The sequence below is a fragment of the Culex pipiens genome, chromosome 3 (genome assembly GCF_016801865.2).
Source record: "Culex pipiens pallens isolate TS chromosome 3, TS_CPP_V2, whole genome shotgun sequence".
In the NCBI taxonomy this organism is placed as follows: domain Eukaryota; kingdom Metazoa; phylum Arthropoda; class Insecta; order Diptera; family Culicidae; genus Culex; species Culex pipiens.
In genome coordinates, this window is record NC_068939.1 from 155981728 (window position 1) to 155994573 (window position 12846).

Genomic DNA, 12846 nt, shown 5'->3' on the forward strand with positions numbered 1-12846 from the left:
AAGTACACCGAATTGAAGCGGGAAGTGGAGAAAGTTGGTTTGAATGTGAATGTGGCGAAGACGAAGTATCTGCTGGCAGGAGGAACCGAGTCACTTAGGACTCCCATAGGCCGAGCGTGACGATCGACGGGTCGGGTACCCTTTCTCGACGTACAAAGTGCACCATGTACGAAACGCTGATGAGACCGGTCGTTCTATACGGGCACGAGACGTGGAAGATGCTCGAAGAGGACCTGCAAGCGCTTGAAGTTTTCGAGCGACGAGTGCTTAGGACGATCTTTAGCGGCTCGCGTGAGAACAATGTATGGAGGAGAAGGATGAACCACGAGCTGGCGCAACTCTACGGCAAGCCAAGGCAATAAATCCGGTCAAGTTGGTGGTCATTTCGGAGCCGGTTGGAACGCGGCAGAGGTTAGCGCAACGTGCAAGGTAGTTGAATCAAGTGGAGGAAGATTTGGAAAGTGTGGGTGTTCAGAGTCGGAATTGGAGAGAAATAGCTAAGAACCGAGTTAGATGGCAACGCATCTGGAGACAGCCTATGACCCGAAGGTTGTCCAAGCAACATCAAATTCGAGTTCTGCGGCCCCAATTTAATAAAACTTTAGTGGTAAGCGCGGGGCTGATAATTTCAAATTTCAAAAGTAAATTTTTAAAGCAACCTATGAGTCATGGGTTTTCTATGCAGATAGGTCATTTTGACAATTTAATCTAGATTTGAAAGCCACGTGGTTTATGCACGATCGTTCATGGCCACCACCTTGGATTTAAAAAATAAATAAATCACATTATGATTGTGATCTGGTCATATATAAGATCGAGAACCAAACATTAGACGAAGATTTTTTAATAAATCTCAGGTTTCGATTATCCAAAGTGATTTTTTTAAATTTTTAATGCTTAAGTTTTTTTTAACCTTTAATTTAAAATGGCTTCTTTCAACACAACAAAGTCATCTTTAAAAGGAAAGGTGAATTTCTCAAATTTCTATCCCAGGGAACAAAAAAGCAACAAAATAATCTCGAATGATTTCATTTAGTTATAAAACTTTATTGAACCATCGCGTACAGTGTTGTTGTTGTGTGTGTTTTGTTTTTCACTTTGTGTGTGTATTTCATTTGTTTGTTTGATGTTCTCAATCGCGACTCGTTGAAAATGCTAATAGTTTTCCTAAGATTTTATTCATTTATGCTTTATTTTTATCTCGTTTTACAACTTACTTCCTCCTCTCTCTGAATCGCATTGTCTTGAACAGAACAGAAAAATCACGCTCGCGCTCAGCAGCACACTTACATTACAATCAGTCGATATTTGTTGGGGGGGTTGTTTTGGTGGGTGGGTGAGAAAAGAAAGGAACCAAAATTAAGCTTTTGATTGGAGTTTAGACATTTGGGGGAGGGGGGGCAAATGCACAAATCTTTTCTCGCCTCGCCACTTCTACTGGAGCGAAGCAAATTTAAAAAAAAAGAAGAATAAATGAAAAAAGAAACAATAAATTAAGACGAATCGATGTCTTTCGCTCTCGTAAGTGTATTCAGTTGCTCATTAAATTATACTTTGTTTTTTTTTTAACTCCCATCTGAAAAATGAGATGAGAACACCTAACTTGCCTAGTTCACGAACACTCGGATCTCTCTCGTATTCACGCTCGCGTTCTCACTGTGGAACTCTCTATCTTTCTAGTGCTCCGGCTGGTCCCCCGTGGCGGGGAAGGAGCGCGGAAGGGACAACTAGATCGACGACTGACGGACAAAGGAATTACGCTAAACTAAAGGATCGATCGCAAATTTACAGCTCATCCTTGAGATCTTCGTCTTCGCCGCCCGCTGGAGGAGGAGCGCCGCCACTGCTGGCGTACAGCTTGGCAATGATCGGCTGGACGACGTCTTCCAGTTCCTTCTTCTGCTTCTTGTACTCTTCGGATTCGGCGTCCTGGTTCTCGTCGAGCCACTTGATCTTCTCGTCGATCGCTTCCTCCATCTTGGTCTTGTCGTCGTCGGCGACCTTGGCGCCGAGCTTGTCCTTGTCTCCGAGCTGGTTCTTGAGGCTGTACGCGTAGCTTTCCAGCTCGTTGCGGGCTTCGACGCGCTCCTTCAGCTTCTTGTCGTCGTCGGCGAACCGTTCGGCGTCCTTGATCATCCGGTCGATGTCGTCGGGGGTGAGACGGTTCTGGTCGTTGGTGATGACGATCTTTTCACGGTTTCCGGTTCCCTTGTCCTCGGCCGACACCTGCAGGATACCGTTGGCGTCTATTTCAAACGAGACTTCGATTTGCGGGATGCCGCGGGGCGCCGGTGGGATTCCGGTGAGGTCGAACTTGCCGAGCAGATGGTTGTCCTTGGTCATGGGACGTTCACCTTCGTACACCTGGATGGTGACGGTGTGTTGGTTGTCCGAAGCGGTCGAGAAGATCTGGGACTTTTTGGTGGGGATGACGGTGTTACGCGGGATCAGCTTGGTCATGACTCCTCCGACGGTTTCGATACCCATGGTCAGCGGGTTGACGTCGAGCAGCACGATGGCTTCGGTTTCCGACTCTCCAGACAGCACTCCAGCCTGGACGGCAGCACCGTACGCGACGGCTTCATCGGGGTTGATACCGCGGGACGGTTCCTTGCCGTTGAAGAATTCCTTGACCAGCTGTTGGACCTTGGGGATACGGGTGGATCCTCCGACCAGCACGATTTCATCAACATCCTTCTTGTTCATGTCGGCATCTTCCAGCACCTTCTGGACGGGCTTCATGGTCGAACGGAACAGATCCATGTTCAGCTCCTCGAACTTGGCACGGGTCAGGGTCTCGCTGAAGTCATCACCCTCGAAGAATGACTCGATTTCAATGCGAACCTGGTGGCTGGAGGACAGAGCACGCTTCGCCTTCTCAACTTCACGACGCAGCTTCTGCACGGCACGCACGTCCTTGCGGATATCCTTGCCCTTCTTCTTCTTGTACAGCTTGATGAAGTGGTCCATCACGCGCTGATCGAAATCTTCACCTCCCAAATGGGTGTCTCCGTTGGTGGCAACGACCTCAAACACTCCGTTATCGATGGTCAGCAGGGACACGTCGAAGGTACCGCCGCCCAGATCGAACACCAGCACGTTCTTTTCGCCGTCCTTCTTGTCCAGACCGTACGCAATGGCGGCCGCAGTCGGTTCGTTGATGATACGCATCACGTTCAACCCGGCAATGGTTCCGGCATCCTTGGTGGCCTGTCGCTGCGCATCGTTGAAGTAGGCTGGCACCGTAACCACGGCGTGCGTGACCTTCTTGCCCAGATAAGCTTCGGCGGTTTCCTTCATCTTGCCCAACACCATGGCGGAGATTTCCTCCGGTGCGAACACCTTATCGCCCTGGCTGGTCGACACCTTCACGTGCGGCTTCGAGTTCTTCTCCAACACCTTGAACGGGAACAACTTAATGTCCCCCTGGACGGTGGCGTCGGTGAACTCACGGCCAATCAGTCGCTTCGCGTCAAACACCGTGTTTTCCGGGTTCGTGGTCAGCTGATTCTTGGCGGCATCGCCGATCAACCGCTCACCGTCCGCGGTAAAGGCCACGTACGACGGCGTGATACGGTTACCCTGGTCGTTGGCGATGATCTCCACGCGTCCGTTCTTGTACACTCCCACGCACGAGTACGTCGTGCCCAGATCGATTCCGACCACGGTTCCGTAGTCCTGCTCCTTCTTATCCTCCGCGGCGGTACACGCGAGTACGGCCAGCGCGACCACCAGGGCCAACGGTATCAGCGACTTCATCTCGGTGCGACTCTGCGGAAGAGAATGAAACGCGCGTTAGTTTGCGAATGTCCACGTTGCATAACTTATCTACTAGTCTAATGGGGATACTCTGGAATGTTCCCGAAAGTGACGTACACAAGGTCAAGTCCACAAGAAAAAAACGCCCCTAAATCTGAACCAAATCCTAATGCAACTCCTCGTCCCTACTCTCCCCAAACGCTAAAGTTCAGTGCACACAAGAATGAGAAGTGAAGCGTGAACAGAAGAAATAAAAAAAAATGGGCCACGTCAGACACTGACTGCTCTCATCACCACGTTGGCAAGGGCCAAGCGAAGCCTCCCCGAATTCCGAAGCGTATCCCGTCGCTTCGATTAGCGGTCAAAAATTTGTAGATTTTGCGGCGCACACACACAGACACACGCTCCCGACACAGGTACCGTTAGGTTCTTTGACCTCATTTTGGGTCCAAGTAGTCGGGTCCGCGTAATAACCCAAATATGGCATTGTTCGAGAAAGTGTTTGGCACATTTCGTCTTGCCCTCAATGTATCGCAGCACACACGAATTACGCACTAAAACTCGAAAGGGTACGGTCCTGAAGCTGGACACCTTTCCGGAACATCCTAACTAGCCTACTGCGTTTGTACAAATCTCGAGAAATTGGTGGCCTATATGGAAGATTCTAACTGGGGAAAAAGGTGTGTAAAACCTGTTACCTCCTCGAGCTCACGATTGAAACAGACAGTCAGTAATGTACGGCGGCTCGTCAGAAACCGTTGCCGGGGAAGAAAAGAACACGTCAACCTTTCCGCTCCGGGATTTTCTCTCTCAGTACGTGGAGAGAGGGAGAGGGCGTTTGATTGCCGAAGTTTGTTTGTAGTCGTGGAAACAACGGTCGACGAAACGCACACTGTGGCAGCAATTTTGTATTACATTTTGTATGACGGCATCATGCGCACAGTTGGATCAAATTTTTGAATTTAATTGTTTTTTTTTTATTATTTAACCTATCTTTATTTTTAATGTTCAGTATTTCTTATTTATGATTTGAATTGTATTCCAGTACCAGTGCACAACAATATCTAATGAATGTTTATCTAAAATTTATTTTCTTTTTATTTTTTTTTTTTTTAGTAATAGTAATCTATGTATATAAAAAATTTCGACGGTTTTGTTCGAACGCGAATCAATTCAACACGGAACGTCGGATCGAGGTGCTCTTTGTTGCGTTGGGTTCGTATAAGTCCAAAGAAGGTTCTTACGTCAAAAAGTTACAACTTTGGCCACTCTGGAGCCGATTCCGGAAAATCTGCAGATTGTGTGGGAAAAGTTACGTAAAATAAAATTTTGATCACATGAGGCTGAATAAGCAAAAAAGTTAAAACGTCAACAAACGAAAAAAAGGCAGAACGAAGTTTGTCGGGTAAGGCTTGTAGTACATAATTTTATTTGGCAACGATATCCTGTTAGTGAGACTTTTTATTTATTCAAATTGTCATTCTTTAAAAAGTTAAAAAAGTGGCATGAAACAGCTATTTCGTAGGTTAAACCACCTAATCTAAAATATTCTTTTTAGGAAATTGTATATAGAGTAAGCTTGCAGCCTTGCAGTGATTTAAATAAAAGTGGCAGGATAGATTTCAAAAATCCGACTTCCTTTTTTTTGGTTTTCTAATGTGACAAAGATGTATTGTTATCAAAAACTCATTCAAGCGATAGTCAATTGTCGAAAAATGTTGCCCATTTGTGTTAAACTTTTGATGAATGTGGAACACTTTTTGAACAATTAAATGAAAAAAGGGTTGTGAAATGCATAATACTCGATTACCGTTGATTAACAATAATTAGTTAAAAAAATTAAGTAAAGAAAAATTAAAACAGGTGCCCCGAACCCTCTTCAAATTTCGTGAAACATTGTCCTAAGAGGTAATTATGGTTCCTAATCACGGGTTCATTTTTTGATGTCTCGTCTTTCATTTTATCGAAATAAGACATGTTTTTCAGTATATTGCAGTTCAAAACTAAAAAATACAATGCAGTATTTTGAATTATTACAGTTGATTCCAATTTATAATATGGGTGTATTCCGAAATTACAGATTAGGGGAAAGTGGGGCAAGTGTAACAAGCTAAGGAAATGCTCGTTATAACCCATTAAAAACGTTAAAAAATCTGTCGGAATTAAATTAAAATTTTTTAATTAAATTTTTTGATTTTTCGTACGTTCTACTCAACTAGTAGGGCAAGACGAACAACCCGTTGGGGCAAGAGGAACAATGCATGAAAAACATGCTAATTTACTAACATTTGAACTATTATCACTTAGATACATCAGATTAGGATATATTTGAAACGTTTCTTTAATTTTTAGATTTAAAAATAATATTTAACTAAAAATTTGACCGTTTTTACGAAAAAAAATTACTTTGATGATAAGTAGTAAATTTTCATGACATTATTATATCGTGTATGGACAATTTTTTAAACAATTGTTTATTAGTTTTTAATAACTTTTATGTATTTTTTTCACAATAAAATATGTTGCTGCAGCAATTCGTTTTTTTTTTCATACTAAAAATCCATATGGTACACTTGCCCCACCTCTACAAAAATAATCAAAACATCAATCATACTTTATAATACGTGCAAGTCATTGGTAGGGACACTACTGATCTAGGAAAAGTAGCATTTTGATAAAATGAGCCTTAAAACGAACCCTAAGCCTTATTTTGTACTTTCCAAATATTATAAGGAAACAAAGGTTTTGAAAAAAACTTCATTCAATCTTATGCCCCGTGGCGTTTACGTCGTTTTGGCGGTTATGTTATGTTAATAGTAGAATCAGCTAATTGCATTGCTAGCAACAATTCCTCATAATGGAAATAATCAAAATTGTAAAAATTACGGCCATACAAGCGATTGTTCCTCTTGCCCCATATGGTCGTCTTGCCCCACCTTCCCCTACAGAATTAAAGTTGATCCAAATTTATAATTTTGTTTATTTTTTTACCTTCATTTTTTGGAACATCTTTGAAAAGTAGGAAGGCGCTACTTAGATTTCCGCTTCTGGGCGGGCTTCGAAATAAAATTTCGCCAAAAATCAATTTTTCAACCAATGTTTGATATTAAAAAAGAATTGGAAAGAATAATTTCTTAAATTAAAAAAATAATGGGTTGAAAGTATGACTTGCTTTATGTGACTTTGCCATAGTTTGGGGAAAAAAATCAATATCATCTTCAATATTTTATGTGCAAATAAATATGCATAATTTTTGTATTGTCACAGACTATGCCACTACATATTTTTAAAATTTAAATGAAAATGGTATTGTTCTATAGTAAAAAATGTAAAAAACGAGTAAAAATTGAAAAAGTGCCTGTAAAAACATGAAAAAAACTAAATAGGCAAAAGGTGATGATAGGAGGTGGTAGAATAAACCAAATACTATCAGAAACAATTACAAACTAAACAAGATAAATGCACATAAAAAAAACTAAATGAAACAAGAAAAACATAAATAAAAGAAGTAAGTTTTTTGTAAAGCAAAAGTGGTTTAAAATGACCTCCTGATCATGGGAAAACATTTAAAAAAAATCCGAAAAAATTGGGCATTACAAGGCTAAAATGTAAAATATTCAAAATTTAAAAAAAAAAATCATTTAAAGTTCGATGAACTACAAAGTGCCAAAAATATATATCTTAAAAAACAAACCTTAATCTGAAAGTAATATTGTGGCCATTGCAAATATAGCCCAATGTCCGCGAAAAACATCAATAATAATTAAACAAAATCATGAAGCATGTAACATGTTAAAAGGTTTTTAAATTTCAATGAAATTACAAGTGCAACCAGTTCAAAACAGTTCCAAATAAATTTTCTTGATTTGTTCTTATATTTTAGTTTACTTGAGACCATCCTGAAATATTTGGAATGCATTGTCACATTGTCAGAGTTATTATTTATTGAACATTTTTATAACGTTTTCAACATACTATTAAAATTGAGTTTCACTTCAGACTCTCGAAATTGTCGTGAAGCTGACCAATTCAACAATAATGTTTTAATAAGACTTGAACTTGGGACTTATAGAGCAAGGTTACGTAATTTGAAATGTTACCATTGAAATTGAAAAAAATCCTCCAAACTAAATGTATTGTTGAGACTTTTTCTGATAAAAACCTAAATTATCCAGACCACTTTATGAGCCAGTTTGAACATCAACAACAGAACAAGTTGAAACATAATATTTTTAAAAAGGTTTTATTTGTGATGTTATTTTAAATTTTAAACGGAATCATTTCCTGAAGAGAACACTTTTTTGTTTAAATACAAGTTATATACTATCCAATTTTTACCATTATTTCTTTTTATGGTTGCACTTTGCTTTAAATCAAAGCTGCACTTTGGTATTTGTGAAAGTTTGAATGACGTAGCCATTTTGTCACACACCAACACACGCAAACACTCACTCATTGACGCACACTGACAGACGTTTTCCGCTCTCTCAAGGAAAATTCGCGATTCTGTGAAAATCTTCTAGAAGCTATATTTCCACGGGGAAATCCCCGTTAATATTAACTGATAATGCAGTTACTAGAAAAATCTGTACAATATGGACCACAAAAAAGCAAACTTTTACCATTTGAACATTGCATGACACGTTTCTTGGTCATCAAAAAGTAGAAACTCACCTTTGGAAAGGTCGGCTTTAAATCCTTTGCAACCGCAATTAAAGTATTTTCCTTTGGAGTTTCCTGCTCCAATAACTGTGTAAAACTGTATTCCTTCACACCAACTAATTCACTCTCGAACTAAAATTGCTAAATTGCTCATGCACTTGGAGAAAATTCACTTTTCCTTCACTTGTAACTGATTTCCTTTTACTGAGTTTGTGTTCCTTTCTGTTCTGTTGCTTGAGTGATACTACGCCTTCTACGCTCACGGACAGGGGAATAAATCCTGCTCTCGGCCAAGTTCCGACTCGTCCGGCGAGACCGGCGTGGACCAATCGCAGCAAACCACGACCGGCAAAAGCGGTGAGTACGTGGAATATCGCTCTCGAACTCTCCGCGAGAAAACGATGACGAGGTAGGGTCGATTAGCCCAATGTGTTGTATTTTTAAATTTATTTATTTATTAAACAAGTGGGTTAAATTGGCAACCAGTTTGAGTACCAGGCGAAATTAGTTTTTTTTTTGAAACAAATTTAAAAATATATGAAAATGTCTCATGTTTTTCTGACTTTTCTTACTTATACAGTGAATTTTAATTTCAACCTATCTGCATTGGAAATCTAATGAAAACATAATCTAGATTTAATATTGTCTGCACTTTTACCAATAAAAACATATCAAAACGACGTTTTACAAGTATGTTATGTATAAATAAATCCACCCACCCTACTACGTGGTCGCGAGAGAAGGAAAGTTTCATTGATGGGCAGAGTGCGGAGAGTCAAGCTCTGATGTGGGTTTTTCATGAATGGTGCAGCAAGATGGGTGGTGGATGTGGCAGAATGGTTGATCGGGGTTCGGTGGTGAGGGGGTGTAAACAAGACAGATTTGAGGAATATTGAAAATGGTGCAATTTTTTGGAAAGATTGCGGTGCAATTTTGATATCAGACTTAAAAGCCACGTATGTGTGAATCTTAAAATTATTAAGCTAATTGCAAGATTAAAAATGTTTTTAAATTAAACAGGGATTTTGTAGGGGCTTTTAATTTTTTTTTCAATGTTTACGAGAACATTTCTCTTGATTCCATTCTCAGAGAGAACGAAAGTTCTTTAACACAGGGTGTATGATAAAATCCTGAGTGTGAGTTTAAATAATTTTGTATGCATTTATCTTGTTAAGTTTAATTTTTCAGATAACTTAAGGCTTATTGTGGGCCACACACATACAAAAATTTCACTTCGGTTAATCAAATCACACAAAAAATCACTGGCTTATTTTTGTTGTCCAACTCAAGTATGATCCCGTTACTACGTTAAAGTGATTTTAGAATTTTTAAATTCAAGATGGCGGCCAACATTGTGGGGATGAAATATTGAAAACATGCATTTTGTTATTTAATAGGCAATCAACTATGTATTAAAAAATTTACTAAAATTGGGTCCCAGAACTCCAATTTTCTGTTAAAAGTAAGAGAATAATAGATTCCTTTTTTTTTTGTTCATGATTCGATGAGGCCGGTGCAAATATTTTACAGATGGGACCATCCAAAAACCACTTGGACACTTTTTTTGAATTTTTTTATTTTTCCCGTGCTCACGAGGTCATTTTGAGCAACTTTTGTTCTACGAAAAACTTTACTTCTCTTGTTTTATTTTTTTACTACCTCCCAAGCTACCTATTATTTCCTTTTGTCTTTCTAGTTTTTTTCGTGTTTTTAAAGCAACTTTTTTTCTACCTATTTTTTTCAAATTTTTACTCTAGAATAAAACCATTATCATTTAAATTGTTTAAAAATGCTTAGAGGCATAGGCTGGAACAATACAAAAATTACTGCATACTTTTTTTTTTAGTTCTTCTTTCCAATGCTTTAGATCAAAAATTGGTTGAAAATTTGCTTTTTGCCGAATTTTTATATTCTGAAGTTTTAGGTGACTTTTGAGTAAGTAAATTTATGTTGTATTTTATGTTTCGCATGAAATTTTGTCTATGCAATCCCTATGTCAAAAGAAGTCATTTTGCGTCATTAGTTTTTCCATACAAGTCTCCAAATAACTTTGCGGACTTATGGTCATACAAAATGCGCAAATAGTGTTTTTTGGCAAATATTTAGTATTGTCACAAAATATCAAAAATCATTTTTAGGTGCAAATATGTTGTGCAGGGGTGCTTTTTTTAAAAGAATTCTAAATTACACAAAGCTGTAAATTTCTAGAAAAAACTTAAACTTTTATCAAAAAGTGTTTTAGTTTTTTCCAAGAAATCTATAGTTTTTTTTTGCAATTTAAAATATTTTAAGGAAAAGCACCCCTGCAAACATATTTTTGAAAACCTAAGAAAATTTCTAACAATTTTCCTTTTTGACTTTGTTGATCGGACTTCTGGTTGCACAGCCTGTTGAAGCTTAAATTTAGTGAAAAAATAGATTTTCTCAGAATTATTTTTCAACTCACTTTAGCTTGGAAACTCTTGGGTAAATTTTCAATGTTAGAACATTAAACATTTGTGAAATTTTCTGCTCTTTTCTTTAAATTATGTGATTTAAAAAATTTAATCGTGATTCTAAAATTTTAATTGTTCTTAGCTTCCGACCTTTTCTTGCATGGTTCCTTCTCGTTCTTAAAGTATTTTTAAATTAAAAAAAAACTGAACGTTCTTTGAAAAAAATCAGATAATTGGGTACTAAAGCCCTATGTCAATTTTTATGTACAACGGTAAAAAACACGATCAAAAACCATTTCTGATAACTTTTTTTTCATTTTAATGCAATTTTTTTTTTTGACAAGACAAAATTTTTTCGATGGATCAACTATGGTCCCCTTGGAACGAGCTGTCAAGTAGGAGCTTTTCTGTCAAGAAGGACCGCGAGGTTAATTTTTCAAAACTGATTTAAAAATCCATTTTAAACTCATTGTGGGCGTACAAAGCGTCATTGTACTCAGAAAAATAAGCTTAATCGCTGTAAACAATAATATCAGCAATCTAAGCTTCATTTTAAGACCCAATTTTCAAACGAAAGCCATGAATACAAAATATTCAAAAAATCTGTTTCAAATAGACAGACAATTTATAAATGTTTCATGTTTGAATTAAATAAAAAAAAAATCATGAGTTTCTGAGAAATCGTCATCTGAAATTTTAGTTCTGTTGGAGTGACAGTAAGAAAACTTTAATTCTTTTCTTTTCTTTTTGAAGTGGTGGCAATCTCATCCACCGCAGGCCTCGAGAAAGGGTCTATTTTGCCCCATATGACTTCATGTTGTCACTTTTTTCAATTTAAAAAACAACATGCGGCATTTTTCGTAATCAATCGCATGCTATCAGCAAATTTTTTTTTTTTAATTGAATTTGGCTGTCTTACAAGATTTCATGTGACATTTTAAATAAAAATACGTCTGTAAATTTTTATGTGCAACGGTAAAAAAACACAATTAAAAACCATTTCTGAACACTTTTTTTTTTCACGCAAAAAAAAATTTACAAGACAACATTTTTTCTATAGATCAACTATGGTCCCCTTGGAGCGAACTGTCAAGTAGGACCCTTGCTGTCAAGGAGGGCCACGAAGATATTTTTTCAAATTGATTTAAAAGTTCATTTTAAATCCGTTGCGGTCGTACAAAAGGTTGTACTCAGAAAAATAAGCTTTATCGTTGTGAACAATAATATCAAATGGATTTTAAATTCAATTTATCTCGGTCTAGGTCTAGCCTGTTCTCAGTAAAAGCGGTATACGCACTTCGGAAGGAATCGGTCAAGAAAAATTTCAAATGGTCAACAGCGGCAGAGTAAGCAAGCCAGAGAGGGTGAAGAAAAGCCCCAAGAAATCGTTCCCTCTTCTTTGTTCTGCTGTTCGTAAAGCTGTTTCTTGACCCCTTTCCTTCCGATCAGCGTACTAGCCTAAAGTGAGGAAGGTGTGGGTGAAGTGATCAGAAATGGGTTTTAATCGTTTTTTTTACCTTTGCACATACAGATTGACATAAGGCTTTACAACCCTATTAAATTTTCATGTTTTGTCCAATTTTTACAAGAAAAATCTTTACACACTGGTCCCAGTTACGAGATACCCAGTCACGGCGTTCTAGCAGAATTCTAGCTCAGTTCTAACAGAGCTGGATATTCTTAGAGAATTCTAGCAGAAATGTTCCACCATTCTAGCAGGATTCTGACAGAACCAGCTCTGCTAGAATATTTCGTGACTTGGTATTTTAGCAGAGCTCGTTCTGTCAGAATCCTGCTAGAAGGGCAGAACATTTTCCTGTTAGAATGCTGTAAGAATCTGTACACTGAAAGCCAAACCATGGTAATTTCAAGAACATTTGCTAAAAATTCTGCTTATTAAATTAACTGTGGCTTTTTGGTAGAAGTAAACGCAAATATGGTAAAATGTACCATGCTTCCACAAAATTGCATGGTAGCAATTGGGTCCTAA

The 12846-nt window shown here is 38.3% G+C and overlaps 1 protein-coding gene across 2 annotated transcripts; it reads right to left on the reverse strand.

The window, feature by feature from the left end:
• Window positions 1-1013: 1013 nt before the first annotated feature.
• LOC120414719 (endoplasmic reticulum chaperone BiP) lies at window positions 1014-8666 on the reverse strand. Of its 2 annotated transcripts, none has more exons than XM_039576025.2 (2): window positions 8434-8666; window positions 1014-3771 (listed from the first exon to the last, which is right to left on the reverse strand). In XM_039576025.2, the coding sequence occupies exon 2, from the start codon at window positions 3757-3759 to the stop codon at window positions 1786-1788; it is 1974 nt and encodes a 657-aa protein (XP_039431959.1). In that variant the 5' UTR covers window positions 3760-3771; window positions 8434-8666; the 3' UTR covers window positions 1014-1785. The 2 variants fall into 2 exon arrangements, with proteins under 2 accessions (XP_039431959.1, XP_039431967.1); XM_039576033.2 differs by lacking the exon at window positions 8434-8666 and adding an exon at window positions 4458-4479.
• Between the last annotated feature and the right edge of the window lie 4180 nt (window positions 8667-12846).

Bases quoted from the DNA above. Each gene is read 5' to 3' on its own strand.
- LOC120414719 (XM_039576025.2), bottom strand. From the start codon at position 3,759: ATGAAGTCGCTGATACCGTTGGCCCTGGTGGTCGCGCTGGCCGTACTC.